This window comes from Osmerus eperlanus, chromosome 28, assembly GCF_963692335.1.
Source record: "Osmerus eperlanus chromosome 28, fOsmEpe2.1, whole genome shotgun sequence".
Taxonomy (NCBI): domain Eukaryota; kingdom Metazoa; phylum Chordata; class Actinopteri; order Osmeriformes; family Osmeridae; genus Osmerus; species Osmerus eperlanus.
The window spans coordinates 3,456,485-3,478,883 of record NC_085045.1 but is presented as its reverse complement, the minus strand read 5'-3'; the positions used below and the strand labels follow the sequence as shown (position 1 = coordinate 3,478,883).

Below are 22,399 nucleotides of genomic sequence, written 5' to 3'. Positions count from 1 at the left end.
TCGAAGGCTATGCGTTTCGGGAGAATGTATGCAAGGCTGGATCTACCATATGGGCAATCTGGGCACCTGCCCAGGGGCCCTTGGTCATAGAGGGTCCCTCCATGAACGGATAATTTTGTTATTTATTTTTTCGGCTACATAGAAACAGTCTACACAAGGCTTCCTTGGTCCTCGATCTTGATAATTATCCAATCAGAATAAAATAAAAGCTGTTTTCAAGTATCGTGATTTTCTGTTGTATACAGTTTAATGACTGGACAGGCAATGATTGGGAACAGGCCGCAATGCACTGTATTGGCTGATGATAAAGATGGGTGGGCATAGAGCAGGTGCTTTACATCGTACTGATTCAAGATCAGTTTTTCTGAGAAAGAGTTGCAATTAAAACAGTGGAATTAATTTGTAACTGATCCATGGTTAGATACGTTGCATAGGCGACTCGCCTATGCAACGTACGGGAAACCTATGGGAAAAAATGTTCATGTAACGTTTCGCAGAAATTGGACAGCGGTAGCGACCAAAAGAGAAAGGAAAAAAAGGAAAAAGAAGAGAAAAAAGCGTCTGCAATAATACAAATCCGCTATTAAGTAACTTTTTCCTAAAAGTTAGAAACGAAGCAAAGGATTTCGAGCTAACTCAGGACAACTGTGGGTCAGAAGAGGCTTTCTGCACTGTCCTTGATGGCCATCGAGTCCAAGCTGATGAGGGAGCTGAACTTGATCTGCGACTTTGCAAAGAAAAAGACAAGAAAGAAGAACTTCAAAAGTAAGAGCTATAATGCTATCTGTGAGTTTTTTTTTGATATGCTGTTTGCATAACAGGTGTATTGCATGTGATGCAGCTATAGGCCTGTGTAAGAGTTAGTTTGTCAAGTGCAGTATGTTGTCTTTTGCAGTGTGTTGCCCTACTCACTGTTTTGCTACTTGCACTCATCTGTGTTGTGGTGTGATGGCATTGTTGTATCTTCAGTCAGTCACATTTCAGAATTACTGGCTCAAGACTTTGGCAATATATTGTCCACTGAAAATCACCCAACCAGAAAGCACACCATACACTGCCTTGAGATGCTTTAATTAATTGTATCATTGTCGTGTGATTTGTGAGTGAGATGGCAGTTCTTGGTTTATCGAATTGGGCAGGCATACTTGCTGCTTGCTGAGCTGGACTCATAGACTGTATATAAAGAATGGACGTAGTCATTGTGACGTCACCCATCGGTTTGTGTAAGGCCGTTTTGAAGCCTCGTTTTTTGTCACTTCCTGGTCGCCATCTTGGGTTTTTGGAGCCAGAAGTGACCATAGGGGGGTGGGGGCATGAGCTTCAATGCCCAGGGGCCCTTTGGGGTACTAATCCGGCCTTGAATGTAGGTGTTCCTCATGGTTCATTTACCTGACGAGACTTCACAGACATAATTGAGAATGCCTCTGGCAGTGCTGCGCTGGGGGATGAGGCGGGTTCAGAGGTCAGGGAGGGCAACTAGGTGAGATGAAATGAAGCTCATCCACACTCAAGAGTATGACAGTGTAGGCTGGGCACACAGGTGTGCAGTACTTACCCCCACATTACCCTCACACACCCATCTCTTTCTGCTGAACGTCCTGTGGGCTTAGCACCAGGCAGGTGATTAGCAGATATTACTACGCCTCACTTAGGCCTCCCCTATTCACCCGCGTGATTGCAGAATCTCCCAGGACGCACAAAGCCTGCTCTCTATACAAGATAAGAACTCAGGCTGAGTTTAAATGATCACTTGACTTTAATTGTCTAATGTCTGCAGCTCCAGGCAGTGGGTCCACTGGGGGTGACTGGAGTAAAGGCTACGATGACATACAAAGTATTTTGTTAAATGTACCCCTGAGCATTCATGCTTGTTATCCCAAGTTAAATTTACCATGTTAGACTTAAGTGTATACATAGACCGTGGAGGGGAGGATAATAATAACTTGGAAATATAGGACAGGTGCCAACATTACAGCCCCACATGTTTTCAAAAACCTCCATGTGCAGAGACTGTATGGTGTAGTGTTTGAACCCGCAGGCACTGCCTGAGATTGAAAACATTAACAGACATAATAATAACATTATTAAACAGGAGGCTCCTTTTGGAACGGTTAGAAAATACATGAGCCAGAGCGTGGGGAACATTCAGGAACGGCACCGGAGACACGCGAGGTCTGGAGACTGAGCCAGCCTGCTCTCAGAGAGGCCAGTGTGTGTGCGGCTTAGGCAAGGTGGTTGCCACATGTGGTCAGCAGTGTTGGACTGTTCATAAAGCAAATAAATCGATTTTTATGGAACACATTGTTATGAGGGAGGTGTGAATCCCTACATAACCATACACACAGTCGACGATTTGGAGGGGAAAAAAAATAGTTTGGGTTTTCACTTGGACAGGTTGAGATGAGAATGCCACATGGGTCTGCCACGGAGAAGATTCAATTATCAACCTGCTTCAGCCATAAGGATCCCTTTCCTGGCCATGACCTAAGCACGACTGTTACCCCCTGGTGCAATATATAACCTCTTTCCATTTCACCCTTCTTTAACCCTTGTGTTATCTTCGGGTCATTCTGACCCATCAGTCATTGTGACCCACCGTCGTATTGTGACAAATTTACCTCATACAAAAACAAAGTGAAGCATTTTCTTTTAACTGTCGGGCTGTCTCAGACCCCCCACATTGGAATGGTTAAAAGAAAATTATTTGTATTTGTTTTTGTATGGGGTAAAATTGGGTAAACACAACGATGGTTCGTTATGAACCTTTGGGTCATGTGACCCGAAGGCAGCACGAGGGTTAAGAAGCTCACCTGCCGAGACTATTACAAGGCCCCCAGACATATTCGTTACTTCAGCCTTTTAATTTGACCTGAGCCAACCTGTCACGCCCCATAAAACGTGGGAATCTGATACCTCAGACAAACACAGGCACCTTTGCTTCGCGCTGTGCCATCCCCCCCATGCCTCGACACACTCGGAGCCTGGGAGCGGAGAAAGACTCACCCGCATCGCATGAATCAGCCCCTGTGACAGGGGGTTGTGTGGGGGGGAGGGGGGGGGGGGTCCGCTAGGCCCCAGGATCACACGGAGGACCACAAGTCTCTCTTTTACCGCTCCTTCTCCCAGCCCCACTGGCTGAGGACGAGAGAGGAGGGATGGGGTTTCCAGAAAGGCGTATATTTCCGTTGACGGAGAGATAAATCAGATCATTTCTTGAGTGAGAGAGAGAGGGGGAGCACAGAGAGGGCCTTCTTGAGGCTTCTCCTTTGAGATGTAAATGGAACGGTGGCACTGACTGAGGACCAGGTGTCCACTGCGGAGAGGGAGAGCGTGACGGTACATGTTTTCCTGGGCTGTTAACTGTTAACATGCCTCTAAGGAACACGAAGATCACAAATAACTAGAGTTGACATAAATGTGAGCAGAAATTATGGTTACATGTTAAGAGTAGGTGACCGGAAGGCCTGTTTAAAAAAATATATAGTCATACAAAATATGGGTGCAGTCAATTTTGTGGTACAATGTACCTGTAAGTACTAAGCTTTTCGCAATGAAAAATACAACCGTGAAAACAATATGTAACCTAAGCTGAATTAATGCTCAGGACATTTTTGTAATCACACACTGACCTAAGGCAAAGAAAGGCAAGCCTGGACACTGGTAGTCCACCTGCAATTACCTTGCACAGTGCTGGTTTATTGGGGGCACGAACATAGCAATTTGGGCTGAACTGGTCTTTACCTGAGGGCGTTTTGGTATTTACTTCAATTATTTCCCACCTCGAGGTGGGAAAGGGGATGTTTGACGGTTAAAAATAATCTAAACACTAAATAAAGAAATCAAAACAACCTGTAATTAACCAAGGCGACGTCCGTACCACAAATGACCTCAAACTTACTGATCCCGAGAAGTGAGAGGAGAGGGGGATAGGTCAAACACTACTAGAATTTCTTGAAAACAGTGTTAGACCTTCGGGAGACAGACAAGTCTGAAAATGGCTGCATCTTCTTGACTCCAGTGCTCCCTCTGTTGTGAAAAATGAGCAACCACCTTAGACCTTACATGGTACATAAACCACACACAATTCTAGCCTACTGACATTAAGAAAACACAATCTGATCAGTTGGGTTTGATCAAAGTGGATTTATTGGTATAAACATAGTATACAACATGACCTTTTACATTTCATTTCTGCAAGTTTTGTTGTATGTTTTATCATGATTAACATTTTTATAAACAGAAGAAAATCCAAAATAATGACATTTAAATGAGCCAGTATTCTGCTAAGCAATTGGGGTTAGCCATTAGTTATCCCCTAGTATGTTGTGCTTAGTAAACTAGTGTCAGGATCGATGAGAGAAAATGTTTTCTGTGATCCCAGGTCATAAACAAAACATCCATCCAACTTCCATTAAAAAAGAGCAAGTGTAACATTATTTTACAAATCAGTTATATCTACATTTAGCGTAGTAGCATTAAATTAAAGAAGATCTGCAAAATGGGAAGTATGTGAAACCGCCCATGCATAAACAGCCAGGTTTCTTTGTAACTTGTTATCCATTCAAAATGTATTGCTTTTGCAACCAAGCTATACATGCAATCTGTAGCATAGACATTTTGTGGAATGATAAAAATACAGCATATACATAGCTGCATATATATTTGTCGAGCATATATTTATTTTAAAATCCTGTAGTTTCCCAAAGTGACATTATTAAGTGTAACAAGTTCCATTTTCCATGCAATGTATGCAAACCTTCATCTCAGTAAAACTCATTCACTAAAAAGCACAGAAGAATGTGGTTAAAAAAAAAAAAAAAGATTGTACATGATTTTCACAAAGCACAAGCCTCGTGTTCCAAATGGGCCTGGCTTATTCCCAAACCTACAAAACTGAGGAAGACTCCAAATATCCCAAACATAAGGCCTCCCACAAACTCCCTTTCTTCGTAACAGCTGAGAGCAAAGTAAGCATCCAGACTAACAGGTCGTGTTTGTGTGGCTTTGGGTCGCCTAGCAAACAGAGAACACTGAGGACTTTGACTAGTGTGGCGATAAGAACAGCGAGGTGGGCACCTGCAAGCCAACCACATGTCGACCAGCAGGGCTGACTATAAGATCATGCACATGTTTCATATGACAGATTAAGCCTTTTCGCAACCAGACTTACTGTACCCCCATTCGCCTATACTTCAGCTGCCCACCTGATGTGAATGATGACTTATTTGAAGGGATTGGACTTGGCTGGCCGCATGGCACAGTGTGTTCCACCTCCCAAAGGCATTCGCTTAAGTTGCATCCGTTACGCATGCTGTTGGGGCGATGAGAGGTTTAAGCACTTGACATATGAGGCACAGGTTATAAAAGGTCAGTTCCGGTCTGACTCGCTTTTCAGTTAAAATGTTTGCATAAAAATAAGGAATAAGACATACATGTGCTCTCGGACACGACACAGAGCTGCAATTTCATTTTGTGGAATTTACTGTGTATTGGCAGTAATCACAAGTTTAGAAGTGAGGGGAAAATATGCCAAGGTTGCCCTCTAGTGGTAAAAGATCGAAAGCTCTTACATAGGATAAATGACGCAATGGCTACCTTTTTTATTTTAACCCTTGTGTTATCTTCGGGTCATTCTGACCCATCAGTCATTGTGACCCACCTTCGTATTGCGACAGCTTTACCGCATACAAAAACAAAGTGAAGCATTTTCTTTTAACCGTTGGGCTGTCTCAGACCCCCCACATTGCAAAGGTTAAAAGAAAATGCTATTTATTGTTTTTGTATTGGGTAAAATTGGGTAAACACAATGATGGTTCGTTATGAACCTTTGGGTCATGTGACCCGAAGGCAGCACAAGGGTTAAGAGGCATAGGTAGGAGCAAGGGTTCACACCTATGCTGAAGCAATGCAGTGAACTGAAGTTGGAATAAGGTGAGCTACATTTGAGCTGTAGAGGGTTAGTATCAAAGCTTTAGAGTAAGCCGCAAAGGAACATGCCACTCCTCACTAGCCTTCAAATATGGCCACGATTACCTTTCCAATTCCCGTTTCAAAATGAATCTCCACCTGCACAGAAGGTCAGGTGACACCTACGGGTCAGAATACGCAACTAAGAAAAAGAAACCTGGCAAGAGGCAATACAGTGTCTTTCAAAGCTTGTTAAGAAGAATATGATTGGTTAATGGAAAGGGTCATGGCAAACCTGGACATGATTGGCTGGTGTGTGGCTGGTATTTGTGCTAGTGTCTTGCTGACTGGGAGGGCATTCACATATTCAGTGTGGAGGCGTGTGGATTGTACGTTCTGCAACGCTGTGCTGGTCCCAGCTCAAAGCCCTGTGTGGGTGTTGACCAATCTGGAAGTGGCGTGCAGCTTGCTGGCTAGTTACGTTTCGCTCACTGAGTTACAACCAACTGGCATCTACAGTTTGTATGTGTCTCCACCCCTCCTTTAGGTTACCAAACGTGTCTATCTAACAAAGCTACCTATAGATACCATATCACATTCCCGGTTCCAATTACGCAACAATTCCCGCACACAGCACGAGTTTGTCACTTGTTAACGAGGGCATTAGTGGACGAGTGACATCGGTAGGGGCAGTAGTCAAAGTGAACCGACGGCTAGCGTAACTAAGACAACCATGAGTTTCATAAGGCTAACCGAACTAGGCCCACAACCCCTATTCCCACTAAGCTGCCAGCGAGGATCCAACCAAGAGAGTGTGAGTAAAAAAAAAAAATAGATCACGGCCTTTAAAACGTCTTTCAACTTTAGAATACGCTCCTCCCCCAACCACCAATGTTAGACAGTTCCGGAACTCTCCGCCACGCCGCTGCATATGTGAATGCCCGATGAGAAAGAGAGAGAGAGAGGCTTAATTGGCATGCAGTGGGATACAGAGTGAATCTGTAGAGGCACATTCACCAGCTACTGCCCCCCCTCCTCTCATTCCCGTCTTGCTGAGTCTTGGACATGGCGCCCCGGGCTGTGGTCACAGGGACAGTCACAGGTAGGTGTCCTCGGCGCTGTTGAGGCTCTGTGTGGAGTGCTGGAGGAGAGACTCTTTGGCTGGGGCTGTGTCTTTAGGAGACGGAGGCTGAGGGGGAGGGTCTGTCACGGCCTGTGGGGGCGGGGTCTGCTCGACACTGGCGGGCTGGGCTGGTGGGTCTGGTGGTGGGGGCTGAGGGTCGCCCAGTAGAGGGTAGGGGTTGGGGACCTGCACGACGGGGACGGGAGTCTTCCTCATCAGGCTTCCTCTCTTCTTGCTCTTCCTCTCCTCCCTGTTCTTCTTCTCCTCCTTGTTCTTCTTCTCCGCCTTGTGGGCGGCGGAGGGCTGGGCGGCGGGCACGGGGGACTCCACCACGATGGTGGGCAGCTGCCGCAGGTCCTGGCGGCTGTGCGGCTCGGCCGACATGATGGCCCGGGCGCCGTGCATCCTGGGGGGGCACTTGCAGTGCAGCTCGCCGCGGGTCTTCCTCCAGCGCTTCAGCTGAGAGTGGTGCTCGCGCTCCACGTCGCGCTCCGACACGGGGACCTCCAGGACCTGGCACGGGAGGAGGAGGGGGGGGAGATGGAGAGGCGTTACCGATGGCAACTGTAGGCAAAACACCAAGCGCACACAGACACGGCTCACAAACGAATACCAATGTGGAGGAAAGTGAGGCTCATTGTCCGGGGCAAACAGCCAGAAAAAGTGAAAAGATCTTTCAGTCCCTGCCCATTCCGTTCATAATCCAAACCTAGTTAGCAAATGTCAGTGAGCCCGGGGCGAGGGGCCGGCCTCGCAGCTAACACACAGCTAGCCGGCTCAATCAGAGAGCCTATTGTCAGTGTGAACAGACAGTCACACTGGAGCCACTGGACACTGACTGCCCAGTCCTAACTATAGACCATGCGTCTCTGTGTCACTTCAGTTTCCTCTCCAAGGCTCTTCTGCCCACAGTTCTTTAGAGAACAATTGTTCTTCACAGACGCACAGTCGGACATTCTCACAGCGAGAGACAGCCTGGGAGTTTGTAGAAAGGGGTTCTAGACACTCTGCGTTCCTTACCCAAAACCGCTCGAGGTCTTTCTTGTGGATGTGTTGCTCAACACCAGGTTGGTGTCAGCCGTGCCTGCAGGCCTGCAGTACTCACCTCTCGTACGAGGAAGCCCTCCTGCATGTAGCGAGCCTCTATGGCCCGGAGTAGCTCCATGGTCTCGTACTGGCCCTGACACGCCTTGAGCTTCTCGCGGGTTCCCAGCATGCTCTTCAGCAGCACCAGGCCCACCCTGAAGATGATCTTCACACCTGTGGGGGGGAGAGGAGCGTGACAGAGGTCACTCAACACAACACGACATGAGAAGCCCTGATAGTCTGTGGTGTTCAGACAAAGCAAACTTGTACCGCCCTTTATCAGATTCACTCTGTGTCCTTATGGGGTTATAACGCACGCGACGGTGAAAAAGGACGCGTCTCACCATCGCAAAGAAACATGTCCCACACGCGCAGCACGGAGGCCCAGGGCAGGGTCCTGGAGAAGGCACACATGAACCATTCGGTCATGTAGATGATGGGGTCGATCTTGTGCTTCTCCAGGTGACGGTAGCCTAGCGGACAGACTCGGCGCAGCAAGGCAAACAGAATCTCCCCGTCTAACTGGATAGCCTCCTAGGAGAGACGCAGGCACGAGGCCGTCGTTAAACACAGGTGGGAGAAGTCAGGTAGGAAGTACTTTACACAGGGCGGGAGTAGGTGGGAGTTTTACCAGGCCAGCGCTGTAGTAACCAGGAAGGTACTTCTCACAGATTTGGACCAGCCCCCAGAAGGCATCCTGTGGAAAAACACACAGATGACGTTAGAAAGGAAACCGGGAATGGAATCGTTTTGAGTGGGAAACAAAAATAAAACCAGTCACAAGGCAAAAATTCAGCTGAGGCGCAAGGTCCGGTAACCCATAGGACCGACAGACACACGAGGAAGGAAGCTGTCTGAAAGAACTAATCACTAAAAAAAACCTCCAGGGGATGGGGGTGGGTCACACTGAGATAGCTGCAGTGGAAGAGGACATATCGTGACGGCACGAGGCTCACCTCGGCGGGCATGTGCATGAGCAGCACGGCGGCGATGGGCGCCTGGGCCTGGCAGTAGCCCTCGTCTGGCCTGTGCAGCGTGTAGGCCTTCAGGACACGGAACAGGTCCTGCTGCCTGGGAGGGAGGGCAAACAACACGGAGAAAAGCATGAGCACACACGAGCACACACACAGGCTGGTCAAACCAGATGAGAAGTCAAAGAGAGCTGAGTCCCTCCATTGTGCGCCACTCAACCCGGAGACAAAGCGGAGGCTCACCCATGTCCTCCTCGCGACACAAACATCTCGTGGAAGGGAAACTGCCGGTGCAGATCCTTCTCTATCACATCCATCCACTTAGGGTCTCCTGCCTGGCTGTCGAGCTCCTGCGGAAATGAATGAATGTGACATTCATGTCATGGGACATGTAGGTCCCTGATATGGTACTTAACTTTTTATCAACAGATTACAGGAACACACAAAAGGAGGGAGTGTGAAGGAGACTGACCTGGAACTTTCCGTGGTTCTGCTCTCTCTTCACCTTTCCCCCGGACAGGTAGAGCCAAGCACGACCTCGCAGGGACGGAGGGATCCCCTTCTGGCATCGCAGTCTCACCTGAGGCCCGAGAAGAGAGAGACAGGATGAATATACACACAAATAAAGAAATGGCCTTTTAAGGCTTTTTTTCCACCAACAGTACAGAATATACCCCATCAGTTGGACCACTTTTGTCCAGACATTAGGAATCATTTCACACTAACTGTTGATGAGGCCATGATACTGTTACTCTGAGCTAAAGGCTCTGTATGACTATGAAAGGACAGCTTCAAAGATTAGCAGCGGCAAACTAACCTTCGAAACCAACTAGCCCAGCAGTGTGAAACACACCCTGTTTGAAATAGCTGTTTATTCTTGTGAACGGTCTTATGTGGCTTAGGCGTTTCATGTGGCTTTTCAATCAAATAAGCAGATCCGCACGCAGTCACAACAAGCCACACGCTGTCAAAACGCACAAGCCTGCCCTTGTAGCTTCCATGAAGTGACGAGGGCTGCTTTGCTAGTGTGGACCCACCCAGTTTCTGTCACTAGTTCGAGTGACAGAGGGTGACAAGAGCAGACAGGGTTGTATCAAGCGTGCTGACTCATGCAAATGCGGTCGACTTGTTAATGAATGTTTAGCATTTCACACGGGCATAACCGGCTGGGTGACTAGAGGTGCAAACTGTTCCAGGGACAGCCCTGGCCTGCAGAGTCTGTTAGCGCGAGTCTAATTTCAGAGTCTTCTTTCCCTTTAATTTGTGAGGACCCTACCAAGAAAGAGTCTCCCCACCGGGCCTCCCTCTGTCAAGATCTTCATACATATTGGTATCGCAACCATAGGGCCTGCCTATGTCGTAAACCGTCTGCCAGACTAATTAAAACGTTGAAACACTGGCATGCCTGGGCAGAAACAGCACGTCTCATGTTTATAACACCTGTCAAAGAGCAAGTTTCAACTAGACCTTGAAAGCTCAAGTCACCTTCTTTTGTTACGCATGCAAGGACGTGAGACTAGTCGGAAGAATACACGACCAGACGGCCAGTCAAAAAAAAACTTCATTAGCCAACGTGTGCGAGCAGCGACGTTACCTTGTTGTGTCTCTTGGCCATCCACTTGTCCCAGTGGCTGAGCATGTCCAGCCACTTGACCTCCCTCTGTCTCAACACCTCTGGAGGGACATCCTGGGCCCTGGGGAGGGACCACACAGGGAGACAGTGTGGGGTACAGTGTAAAGAACAGCACAGACGGAACATCACAGGTCACCACGGGACATTCCCCTCCAGTCTGGTTCTAAACTTGGCCCGTATGTTCTCGATAAGAGGGGGCTACTGATTGTTCCATTAAAACAAACCACATTTCTGACATTGAAGACAAATGAGAAAGAGCTATAGTTTATGAATTGGCGGGTTTTATTAAGGGAAAGAGAAAACATTTCAGCGAGTGATATAGAAAAGACAGGTATCTCCTGAAGGCAGGCAGGCAGGCAGGGCCTAGCGTAGAACAAGACATGACATGATGTCATTCTATTATGGAACGCTTGGCTTCGACCATAAGAGGGAACTGGGAATGGAACATTCCCACACAGCAAGAGAAGACATATGGCAGCTTGGGTTCATCGACGTGGTTGTGCTGATGGTGTATTTAAGGCCCTTAGTAGAGCCTCAGCTAGGGTATGTAATTATCTGATCGGCATAGCCTTGTAATCATGGGGCAGGAGGAGTCTTCAAAGAACATATAGATGTGTGTGTGTGTGTATATATATATATATGCACTTTCCTTTTAGAAGAGAGCTATAATTATGCTGCGTTCGTTGTAGAATTTTAGCAGTGTTAAAACCTCTTGTCTCTCTGTGCTACATCCTCTAAACACTGCTGTGTATAACGGGTGTGAGTTTCGTTAGCCTTCTTGAAATGCAAATCAGACTTTCTCTTCTCCATTTCCTATGAAATCCCTGTGCCAGAAGAGGCAGTCCAACCACAGGGGTGGCAGATCTGTGGCGCAAGGCCAGCCAGCCCTACAGAAAACAGGATGCTTCCAGCCAGCTTGTGCTTGGCACAACTTTCCCTCATTCCTTCCACTCTGTGTGTGTAATGCCACAACACTGACGTGCACGAGCACAGGAGACCGGGGGGGAGCCTTTGCCTCGCCATCGGAGGTTGATCACAACTACCTGTTTCAAATGCAAAACTCCTGCCTGCCTCTCTGTTTACATACAGTTCTGAAAGACAAAGGAGTCTTTATAGCGATGTACATTGTAGGGTGTTATGTGCAGTGTGGGTGCGTACCTAGGGTACAACACGAGTCACAAGGCCCACTAACAGCACTGTACTGAGTAGGACAAACAAACATGTAGTCCTGTAAACTCAGTCACGTAAAAAGAAACTCCTATCACAGATCTTCTCTTAGTTAACAATTCTCACAATGGATTCTGGGACGAAACAAATGGTGGGATGGACAGGAAGCAGATTAGGTTTTGTCAACATTCCCCTTCACACCTAACAGACTATTCTAAGTGAGCCTCCAGAGTATTCTACGCTTATTTTATGCTTGACCAACACTGCAAATAAACAAACCATCTTGGGCATGCCCTGAAATTTAGAGCTAATGTGACTGGAGCGGAGGGCTCCTTATCAAGAGGGAGGGGACCACACAGGCAAGTCACAAGGACATATTGATCACAGACACCAAATACTATTGATGTAGCTAGCAAGTAAGGCACTGCAAGGCCTTTAGTTAGTTGACTGTACTGAAACTCGCAAGGTAGGCAGATTCTTTGACAGGTGCATTTGACATTTCATTTCAGCCCATTCATTCATATCCAGAGTGTTGTGTGGCTAATGTGTCTAGTAGTTAGCTCCAACTTAAACTACAGAACTTACGAGTCTTCAGAATACTGTTGTGCTCCACCGATAAATCCATATTTATCGGGATGCCTGCTGCTGGTGAAGCCGTTGATCTCTGAGTCGGATCCAAGGGAGCTCTCGTCGTCAACATGACTGCCAATACTAGTCCTGATGCTGGTTGTGTCGACTGACTGACGACCATTCTCTATTTGAGCCATAATTACTAGCTATCTAGATTGCCAGTTATAATTCTGGCACTGTTAAAAGTAACGGCGTACAACGCAAATGTTTCCAAGTCAACAAAACAAATGCCATGTCATATTTAGGGCATCTGGACGGGTGGATAACATTCACTAGCTAGCTTACAAAATAGCTAGAATTAGCTATGATAACTAGTAGTAGTAGCCATCAACTAAGTTTCAAGCAGCATGCTAAGCTAGGATAAATAGGTAGCATATCGTTATAACTTACTTTTAGCTATCTGGAAATGTTATGTTGGGGGTACATGTTAACTATCTCCACAGAAAGATCAAATGTTACTGTATAGCTACCTAGCACTAACTTGCTAGCTTTTAGCAAGCGAGGCTAGCTAATCACAACAGCGGCGAACGAAAGCTGGCTACTGTACAGTAACTAGACAACGTTAGCACTAGCTAACTAGTACTAGCTAACAACTAAAAACTAACGTAATCAAAACAAGCTAAATAATTGTATTGAGCAGAACAATAAGAAAAACACAAGTTACATCAATAAGGTAACTTGCATACAAACATCTCACAAATGTTAAGATGTCTTTAGCGAAGTTTTCGTTGTCATTTCTTTTTCCACCCTTCCTCAACTGTCATCCAGGTTCCGACTCTTCGCCATGGAAGGACACACTTCTCCTTAATAGGGCGGTCGGCCAAATACATAAAGCAAACGTCTCCCTCTAGTGGCGCATTGTCAAAAACACATTTAAAATCATAATCAATATACACTACCACAATCCCATGACATTGAAAAAATTAAACAAGGTTTATCAAGTTAATACATGAAACAACTGTGACTTAAACGCCTTTATTGGATGAATAAACATGGTCTTGCAAATGTTCCAGTAGAAATCAATGTTGTGTTGTTAAACCACAACAGCAAGGCTTATTAACCCTATGAGACATACTAACATGACTCCAAAGATATACATTTACATAGGCTAGGCTAGGGAGGATTTCCTTTAAAATGAATCAATGGCAAGCTTATTTATTAACACAGAAACATTCTTGCACAATTGTTTGGTTGCCAAAAGAGAGTCGTGTCGACAGTTTTCAAACATCTTATCTGAAAGAGATACTCTACAAATAATTAGCTGCTGCGTAAAATGACAAATAATTAGCTGCTGCGTAAAATGACTCGGGACAACAACAAAAGAGGCAGAGTAGGACGATGGGAAGTCCTCCTTGGGCGCGACACCAGCACCCCTTACTTCTTCCTTCCACCTCTCTCCTTCAATGCCAGGTGAATGACTGAGCCATTGTTCATATTGTAGTAAGCCAAAGAGTTGGAATCTTTGATGAATATTCCCTATGATAGAATAAAAATGAATTAATGTTTTCACACATAGCTGATCACATTATATAAAACACGAGAACCCCCTCCACAAAAAAGCATTTTTTTTTTTTACCTCATACTGCAACTTCTGTTTCCCTGCTGCCATGCCTGTGGCTTCATGGATTTTGACTTTAATGACAGACACCTGAAAAAACAGTTGCTTCTGATGAGGAAAGAGATCACATGATCACAGTGCAGGTGATCACATGATCACGCTGGTACAGGAGAAGGACATGGGATGGCGTGAGAGAAACATGTACCTGGTCTGTGAGTGGGACGGTGAAATTGAGCACTTGTCCACTAAGCTTCCATTCTGTTTTGTCCTGCATGTTGGGAACTTGTACTTTGACCGCCACTGGACCCTATTGAAAAGACACAAGGAAAACTATGTAAATACACAACTACTGTACAGGAACAACAATCGACAGAATCAACCTGGAACCCACGCCACTGACTGGAACTACAACATTCCTAAACATGTTCCAGGAAAACCATACCTTGTTTCTGCGTAGGAACTCATCCTCTGGAATGAGGTTGTCCTCGCTCTTCATTTTCTTGTTGACAGGCTCGTCGTCGTGGGGGGGTGGTGGGTGGGCCGGGGGAGCCGGAGCAGAGGGGGGCTGTGGCACAGGAGGAGCAGGGACAAACGCTGGCAGGAAGAGAGAGGGCAGTTTACTCAAACGGGACAGTGTGATGGCATTAGCAGTCGGGTGGTTAATATCACATCATATCGCTATGTCTATCGGTATTTCAAATGGTACTGCCTCTCACCAGTTGGGACCACCATGGGGGGTGGCCTGGGGGCCATGAGATGAGGCCCAGATGGAGGCATGGGCACCACGTTGATGCGGGGGGCATGGAGCATTGGGGGCATTGGTGTAAGAACCTGCCCAGGGGCCAGGCGGACCATGGGTGGCCGGGGAAGCACCGGCACAGCAGACAGGAGTGTGGTGCGAACTGGAGGTGGCATCTACAACACCAGAGACAAGGACATGAAAAAAAACAGTTAGTCCAGTACGACATGTTGTGATGTGTCCTCCCAAACGATGTGAATACTTCCACCAAACTTACAGAGGGAGTAGGCCGGGGCAACAATGTCATGGGTTGGTTGGGTTTGGGCATGAGAGGCGAAGAGGATTGCATAGGAAGATGGGAGATCTCGTGAGGCTTGCTCGGGCCAATCTTCTCTTTGGAGTCGTCCTCCTGCACCAGTCCCTTAGCTTTGTGAATGGCCTCGATCTGCTCCTGCAGGGTGATGTTGGCCTGCGCTGCCTGCTGGGTGCGAGCCATGCTTCCTGAGTGTCCGTCCCAGGTCACCTGGGGACAGAAGAGGCCAGGTGAGACGCCATTTAAAAGCAGCATAAACAAACAAAGTTCCCAGCAACCAAAGGCATTTCCTGTATCGAAATCAGTACCCCCCCTCTCTCTCTCGTCTCCCCCTACCTTCTCCTCGGGCTTCTGAATCTCCTCTTCTCCGATCTTTTTACCGATGGCCGTCTCCTCCACACCGAAGATATCGGTACGCCTCTCGGCCAGCTGTTTCAGGCTGCTCTCGATGTCCAGGCCGGGGGCGTAGACCTCGTCCTCGATCTGCCTCTCTCGGATGCTGCGGTCCCTCTGCTCCAGCCAGCGCGGGTCCAGCAGACCGATGCGCATGTGCTCCTGCATCTTGCTGGCCTGGATCCTCTCCCCCGTGATGGGGGAGATGAGGTACTCGTCTGGAGCGGCGGTTGAAGGCTGGGGCCTGGATGCTGCGGGTGAAGGAGAGGGGTGGTTAAGATTTGCTATGGAAATCGAAATGATTGATTATTGCCGGGTATATGGGGGTCTGGGATGACTGTGGCGTTTCGCTCACCTTTGGGGTCGTAATCCTTGCGGATAATGACCTGGTCTGGGGTAGGGGGCAGAGGGGGTGGCATGGGGTTGTCTGGAGGCAATGGTGCCTTCATGTCATCATCATCATCAGAACCCTGGAAAAGCCATCAAAAATATAGCTGATGAGAACTACACATTTTATTCTTCTTAAAATGATCCATTCCTCTCATTCGCAAAGTAGTAGTAGTGATGGATGATGTCTTTTTGTTTACATACCTCATCCATATCCTGCAGCTGCGTGTCCTGATCAGGCTGGGAGGGATGATGACCGTTACCCCGATCATCCCGGTGGTCATCGTCGTCATCCTCGCTCTCCACCTCCATCTCCACCTCCTCGCTCTCGCCAAACTTGTCATAGCGCTCCTGGATGAGGATACGAGCCCCCAGTTCCTCAGGGGTGGTGGGCGGTGGGAAGTGGCCTGGAGGAAGTCAGCCAAAGTCATCACGTTCAGGCCACTGAGGTCCATCAGAACACACCGGCCTACACCTATGGCACGAGTTTACACGCACGAGACATGAGACGTCTGGGTTCAGATGCCGGTTTTCCTACCTTGCTCATTGGGCTGGAAGTCGACCGTCTCCACCACCACGAAATCGTGCCAGTCGATTTGGGCGTAGGCCACACGCTCCTTCTCTCGCTCCTCCTCCTCCTTCTTACGCTCGCGCTCCTGGAACTTGGCCCATTCCACACGGTACCTCACCTGGCGAAGGGGAATGACAATCGGTGGTTATGACTGTCGTCCGTGTACTTAAAATATAACAACCTACTACTACTACCACAAGCTTCACTGGTCCAAAGCCACCAAGCGGTCTTGAGGACGGCGCTCACCTGATCCATGACCTCTCTGGGGTTCTCGGCCTCCCTCTTCAGCTTCACCAGCAGTCCTTTAGGAGGGATCAGAATCTGCAGCACAGCGACCAACACGGGTCAGAAACGCCCCACACAAGAGAATCACAGAGGTTCCACGCATCGCGACATGAGCGTCACGCCGTACCTTGGTGTACTGCTCCACCAGCTTGGTGAAGTAGTTGAAGAGGCTGTGTTGTGGGCGGAGGAAGTCGAACTGGTAGTTCCTCTGCTCCTTCTGCATGAGCTGAGTGAGGAACTGACGTCCGTTGCGAGCGACGAACTGGGCAGTCAGTTTGACGACATCCAGATCAAAGGCGGAGATGGAAGGAGGGTCTGCAATAAACTCAAACTCGGGTGGTGGTTCCTTGGGCACCACAGCCTCATGAATCACCTGGGACTGCACCTATTGAAATATGATACGTTATATGATATGCTGTTAATGATACATTAACAGTCCTTGAATATCAATGTTAAGGAAAATTGTGGTCCCAAACCTTTTGATTAAGCTGCTGTGACTGCTGCAAGGCTTGCTGCTGCATAACCTTGGGCACAGCTGCAGATGGCTCCTGGCCCTTGCCCTCCTTGAATTCATTGACTTTGTGGCGGTAGTAGGCATGGTATGGGTCATTAGGGTTGAGGAAATTGAATTTTGGGTTGTTAATCTCGTTCTGACGAATCCTTGCCTCAAACTCCGGCCCATTCCTGTGAATTGGTGAAAGGGTTTTTATTATTATCCTATTGAAACCATATCTGCATTAATATGATCTCGTAACGACTATGAAAAACCAACCTGGCTACGAAGCTGGCGGTCTTGTCAACAATGTTTCGGACCTCAGGAGGTGGATAGATAATCCCGACTATAGGTTTAGTAGCCGGTGTTTCCTCTGCCGGCTCATCTACCTATAGATACAAATCACGTTAGATTTGACGGCTTTTTAATTGTACAAAAATTGATAATCTATTACAGATTTATGAAAATAGCTAATGTGTTGTGTATAGCTATTGGGTTTAGGGATGGATAACTTAAAAATGGTCTAGATCTCGATATAACTAAGAGAAGTGGTTTTTCACATTCACAAAGCGGCGGGTGTGCTAACCCATCTTTACAAGCATTGGACCGGGAATAAAAAATGACTACAATCAAGTTTAACTACCTTAACCTGAAACCAAATTTACCATCGTTTTCGGAAAGACAACCCCTGCACACAATATATCAAATGCATACACACAATATTACATATTTTTGTATTTACATAGACTTAAAGTTTACCTTGTTAGGCTCCGGTTGGACTATTTGAACAGGCCCTGGCGGCATGGCTGCGTTACTTACTTGCTAAGTTAACAAGTCGAAACCAAACCAAAGACCACAAAACGGGTCGTATATTTTATCCTAGCGAATTCAAGTTTTCTTTTTTGGGTAAAAATTCTATGATAATCACAATATCGATTACAATTTTGTAACTTGCGAGTGAGCTACGTTTTCTACATTGACCCGGCCGATAGTCAATGGCGGACTTATACTTCCGGTACCAGATTTTGCACAAAGTATTATGGGTCTTGAAGTTTTAACAGTACTGAGTAGCTATGGTGATGTAGCGTCAACAATGACCTATTCAGGCAGCAATTAACTAGCCATTTACCCTTTCTCTAGCTATGAACAAACACCGAGACATAATAGGCTAGTTACTTCGAAACTTCTCAAAATGGCTCATCTGTTAGGGCGTCAAGATTGTGTGGAAAGTCTACGGAAAGATTTAATAGACCTTCAAGGCACTGTTCTCGATGTCTTTTCCCGAACAGGACCTGTCCGCTTTCCTTCATGGAAGTTCCCTGACAAACTGTCATGTAATCTGGACCTGGTGTCACTACTTGATCAATATGACTTTGTTGATGGCGAGGACGAATTTAATCAGCACGCCCACATTGTTTTGCTGGAGCTGGTGATTGACAGGTAGTACAGTACTTACCAATAATTATATGAGCTGACTCATTATGCTAACGTACAGTCTATCATTTTATTAGCTGACATCCACTTGGCCAAAAGTTACAGTACAGTTCAATAAATCTGTTGACTATAAATCATCATCTTCCCTCTAGGCTGTTGCTCCTTCTGCAGAGTTTTAATGCTCATGCTGAACAGATGAGGATTGGACAGAGGAAAGAACACCTTCAGCAAACGAGCCCATGTGTGTCAGTTGGTCTTGTTGTCAGATATTACTGGAACAACTTGATACAGCTTGTCAATCAACAGGTGCTTTGTTTTACAGTTGGGCTCTCTCTGAACCCGATACTAAACTAGATACCTGTTGTCTTAACCAGTTAAGTAACATTAACAGGATCTTTATCCATCTCTTAGGGCATGACCAAAAACAGTCAAAAAGTGTCTAAACCTACAAAACATGAAGAAATAAATCTCTCTGCACCCTCTGTTACAAGCTGTGGGGACCTCAGAGTAGGAGCTCCAACGTCTGGGAAAACCGAGAGCGCGCACTGCGTTGGCATGGCACCGAATCAAGTCAGTGGTCAGTCCTCCAGTGCAGCCAGCAGAGCTGCCCTCTCTCACAACACAACTCCAGTATCCTCAGACACTCACAGTGTGAGTTGCCAGACAGTCAAGTCCTCTCTAGTTCCCTGTGATGCCTGTGCCCATGTCCAGTCCAGCCTGAGGGAGACCGGTGATGCTCTTGTGGAGCTGTGTAGGACTGAGGGCCTGCCCTCCTCCCTGCAGCGCCTCCTGGGGGCTGTGGACGACACCTCGACCCAGGGCCGCCTGACAGCGGGCGACCTGGCCCAGTGGTCCACAGAGCAGCGTAGAGACATGGGCCGGCTGGGGAAACACCTACAGGAGGTCCGGGCCACGGTGCAGCCGCTAAGGGAGGGGCTTCAGGCAGCTGAAGGGGAACGGGAGAGGTTCAAGGCTCAGCTGCAAAGAGCACAGGAGGAACTGCAAAAGGAAAGGGAGAACCATTCAGCCAGCACACAGCAGCAGCAGCAGCAACTGATGGAGGCTCAGATTTCCTGGGTGGAGACTGAGAGACAACTACAGGAAGAACAGGAACAGCTAAGGAGAGGTTCAGTGGCCAGTTCCTTTGTCTCCTGTCTATACTGTTACATAGATTCATTTGTGATACCTCACACTGCTATAGCCCCATGAGAATATATCACAATATATTCTTCCTTCACAGGCACAGTCTCCTTGGAGGACGACAACTCCAAATTAAAAGAAGATATCAGTTTACTACAGGAAAGATTACGTATACTTGGTAGGCATGACTCAGGAGCAGAGAAAACTCCCACTTCCATGTGTTGAGAAACGTACACAAAACCATTCACATTCGTGGTGAATGATCATCAATCGTGTCCGTCTTTGGTAGAGTCAGAGAGAAATAAGCTGCATGAAGAGGTGACGACCTCGCGGAAGGAAGAGGACACGAGGCATGAACTGGAGGAGAAGATGCACATGTTAGAATCTCAACTGTCCAGTACTCAGCTGTTACTTGACAAAGAGAGTGCCAAGTACCAAAGTGCCTGTCGCCAACAGGAGGTCTGTAGAACTCGTAGGATTATTAGTGTAACTCTGTAATCGAAGGTCATTGAGATCATTTAATAACGAAACAGGTCTTAAACGCACACGGTTTGAATACCAGACGTTTAATGTGAGCGTCTAAAACCGTAGAACCACAAGAGTTTTGTCTGTGCTGTATTGTGTCCAGTCAATGCAGGCCAAGCAGGGCTCTCTGTTGGAGCGGGTGGATGCTCTTGACCAGGAGTGTGAGGAGCTGCAGAACCAGCTGGGCGAGGGAGAAGACAGACAGACTGACCTTCAGGAGAAACTAGAACATATTTCAGAAGAGAGGACAGAAGTGCAGGCCCAGCTCATCCAACAACAGGCAATACTGAATTATATTACGCCCACAGAATTGTTTTTAACCGTTCAATGAACCTATGGTGAGAAATTCCCAGCTGACTTTCCTGGCTTCTCTCCCCCAGGCCTTGTGTTCTGAACTGCAGGAGCAGAAACAAAAACTGGAGGCTTACGTAGGCGATCTGACAGGCAGCGTGACTAAGCTCAGGCTGGAGGTGAAGGAGTTGTCCCAGAGGGAAAGGCTGCTGGTGGCTTTCCCAGAGCTCAGCCCCGTTCCTCAGGGACCACCACAGAGTACGTCCTTCTAGCTTTTACCAGGTCACCCGGTATGACATTCACATGTCACATGTTAGGTCAACTGCCTAAATGCATCCACGTTTTCCACTGTAACAGTTCAGAAGCCTTCTTCATTACAATACTGTTTGTCTAGCCAACAGGTATGACTGTGTTTACACTGTAAACAGTTCCATCATTTATTTTTTTGTCTGTTCCGCAGGCACAGGGGACGTGCTGAGGGACATGGAACAGCAGCTGCACGCTAACAGTGTCCGGATCAGGGTTCTGGAGAGGGAGAACACCACTTTACACAGCACCCTGATGAAGCTGCGGCCAAGATCCCAACACGGCGCCCCGGAGGTGTGTGAAGATGTACTGTGAAGCTCAAGTTATGAAACGACAATGCTCTTACACTCTATACTATGGAAACATATCGAGAAAACCTTGACAATCATACTAGAAATGACTACGGACAATACGAAGGACAATATAGAAGGACAGTATAATTATAAATTACGAAAACTTCCTCTCCTACTTACAGACAGCATCTCCTCAGCAGGCAGAGAGCTCAGCTCTGCCTCACACACCTGTGGTGAGCCGGCAGGTTCCCACGCCACATGTACAGCCCAGTTCGTTGTAAGTCTGTAGCACAAAAGAAGCATATGTTGTTAACAGTAAAATGTTATCAACTCTCCTGTGTGTGCATCTAGTATGATAAGATAACCCTTTATGAATCCCCAAGCGGGTACATTTAGCGATAAGTACAAGATGTAAACACTTCCTGTGTTTCCATTCTCTCCACCCCAGGCAGACCACTAGTACCGGGCAGTGGAGGCATGGCCTGTCCGGGAACGGGGCCAGTGAGCCCCCAGCAGTGGTGGGGCCTTGGGACCATGCATCCACGGCAGCCTCCTCTGCCTCGCCCTCCGCCTCGCCCTCTGCCTCGCCCTCCTCCACAGCTCAGCTACGCCCCCAGACGCTCATACTCTCTCCAGACACCAGTGCTGCCAAGACTTACTCCAAAATACGACAGGCCTCCCAAGCTCGTGCCAACGCCATGCACGCAAAGAGGAAGTGAATCAAGATTTGGACGGTCAAATAAAAAATTGACGAAGGGCTGGATTTACTGCCCTTCACTTTGGGTGTGTATTACAGTATGCTGAAACTACGGTGGCCCTGAAGTGCAAACCACCACACCCCCTAATATGAGTACATCCCCCAAATGAAAACACTCCCCCCAAATACGAGTCAACTCCCCCCAAATAGGATGACTTGCTCACCTCCCCCCAATACAAAGACACGCTCCCCCAAATGGGAAACAACATTACATTAATTCAAAAACACATTACATTAACTCAAAACGGAAAGGGTTGGTACTACACTTCGTCGCTGAATGGATGCAGTAACTAACAAGAAATAAGAAATTGATCGACAGAAGTACAAAATGCAATATATTATTCAATACAAATCATCACAGCCAACTTAAGGGACGGTTTCTAGACAGATTGAGAAA

The 22,399-nt window shown here is 47.3% G+C and overlaps 4 protein-coding genes across 5 annotated transcripts in view; 2 read left to right on the top strand and 2 right to left on the bottom strand.

Annotated features, from left to right (window-relative positions):
• The window catches only part of ggt5a (gamma-glutamyltransferase 5a), a 122,724-nt gene extending 104,389 nt beyond the window's left edge, over nucleotides 1-18,335 (top strand). The window contains exon 13 of the transcript XR_009929103.1: nucleotides 18,325-18,335. The gene's annotated coding sequence lies outside the window, so the exon portion shown is untranslated. The remainder of the gene's footprint in view (nucleotides 1-18,324) is intronic.
• On the top strand, nucleotides 557-22,138 carry ccdc157 (coiled-coil domain containing 157). 2 transcript variants are annotated; one of them, XM_062454890.1, is made up of 11 exons: nucleotides 557-765; nucleotides 18,546-18,696; nucleotides 18,843-18,996; nucleotides 19,102-19,816; nucleotides 19,931-20,008; nucleotides 20,120-20,289; nucleotides 20,459-20,635; nucleotides 20,736-20,904; nucleotides 21,107-21,246; nucleotides 21,428-21,522; nucleotides 21,694-22,138. In XM_062454890.1, exons 1-11 carry the CDS (start codon nucleotides 681-683, stop codon nucleotides 21,962-21,964), a joined length of 2,205 nt encoding a protein of 734 aa, XP_062310874.1. In that variant the 5' UTR covers nucleotides 557-680; the 3' UTR covers nucleotides 21,965-22,138. The 2 variants fall into 2 exon arrangements, with proteins under 2 accessions (XP_062310874.1, XP_062310873.1); XM_062454889.1 differs by lacking the exon at nucleotides 557-765 and having other exon boundaries at nucleotides 18,337-18,696.
• LOC134015396 (TBC1 domain family member 10A-like) lies at nucleotides 5,860-13,306 on the bottom strand. Its single transcript, XM_062454893.1, has 9 exons — nucleotides 12,473-13,306; nucleotides 10,682-10,781; nucleotides 9,560-9,667; nucleotides 9,331-9,437; nucleotides 9,073-9,187; nucleotides 8,748-8,813; nucleotides 8,461-8,650; nucleotides 8,136-8,290; nucleotides 5,860-7,543 (listed from the first exon to the last, which is right to left on the bottom strand). Exons 1-9 carry the CDS (start codon nucleotides 12,652-12,654, stop codon nucleotides 7,004-7,006), a joined length of 1,563 nt encoding a protein of 520 aa, XP_062310877.1. The 5' UTR covers nucleotides 12,655-13,306; the 3' UTR covers nucleotides 5,860-7,003.
• Nucleotides 13,477-18,283, bottom strand: sf3a1 (splicing factor 3a, subunit 1). Its single transcript, XM_062454888.1, has 15 exons — nucleotides 18,016-18,283; nucleotides 17,536-17,645; nucleotides 17,240-17,447; nucleotides 16,891-17,148; nucleotides 16,725-16,799; nucleotides 16,446-16,596; nucleotides 16,112-16,314; nucleotides 15,876-15,990; nucleotides 15,464-15,771; nucleotides 15,092-15,337; nucleotides 14,792-14,990; nucleotides 14,518-14,669; nucleotides 14,281-14,382; nucleotides 14,094-14,165; nucleotides 13,477-13,993 (listed from the first exon to the last, which is right to left on the bottom strand). The coding sequence occupies exons 1-15, from the start codon at nucleotides 18,058-18,060 to the stop codon at nucleotides 13,892-13,894; spliced, it is 2,346 nt and encodes a 781-aa protein (XP_062310872.1). The 5' UTR covers nucleotides 18,061-18,283; the 3' UTR covers nucleotides 13,477-13,891.
• Nucleotides 22,139-22,399: the final 261 nt, after the last annotated feature.

What these genes read in the sequence shown, in the direction of transcription:
- LOC134015396 (XM_062454893.1), bottom strand. Translation starts at nt 12,654, where the DNA reads ATGGCTCAAATAGAGAATGGTCGTCAGTCAGTCGACACAACCAGCATC. An exon ending in GTTACTACAGCGCTGGCCTG is followed by an intron (nt 8,651 to 8,747) that starts GTAAAACTCCCA and finishes CGTCTCTCCTAG; the next exon opens with GAGGCTATCCAGTTAGACGG. An exon ending in GGACATGTTTCTTTGCGATG is followed by an intron (nt 8,291 to 8,460) that starts GTGAGACGCGTC and finishes TCCCCCCCACAG; the next exon opens with GTGTGAAGATCATCTTCAGG.
- sf3a1 (XM_062454888.1), bottom strand. Translation starts at nt 18,060, where the DNA reads ATGCCGCCAGGGCCTGTTCAAATAGTCCAACCGGAGCCTAACAAG. An exon ending in CAAGGATTACGACCCCAAAG is followed by an intron (nt 15,772 to 15,875) that starts GTGAGCGAAACG and finishes CTTCACCCGCAG; the next exon opens with CATCCAGGCCCCAGCCTTCA. An exon ending in CCGTCCCACTCACAGACCAG is followed by an intron (nt 14,166 to 14,280) that starts GTACATGTTTCT and finishes CTGTTTTTTCAG; the next exon opens with GTGTCTGTCATTAAAGTCAA.
- ccdc157 (XM_062454889.1), top strand. Translation starts at nt 18,449, where the DNA reads ATGGCTCATCTGTTAGGGCGTCAAGATTGTGTGGAAAGTCTACGGAAA. An exon ending in CCCAGCTCATCCAACAACAG is followed by an intron (nt 20,636 to 20,735) that starts GCAATACTGAAT and finishes TCTCTCCCCCAG; the next exon opens with GCCTTGTGTTCTGAACTGCA. An exon ending in CATGTACAGCCCAGTTCGTT is followed by an intron (nt 21,523 to 21,693) that starts GTAAGTCTGTAG and finishes TCTCCACCCCAG; the next exon opens with GCAGACCACTAGTACCGGGC.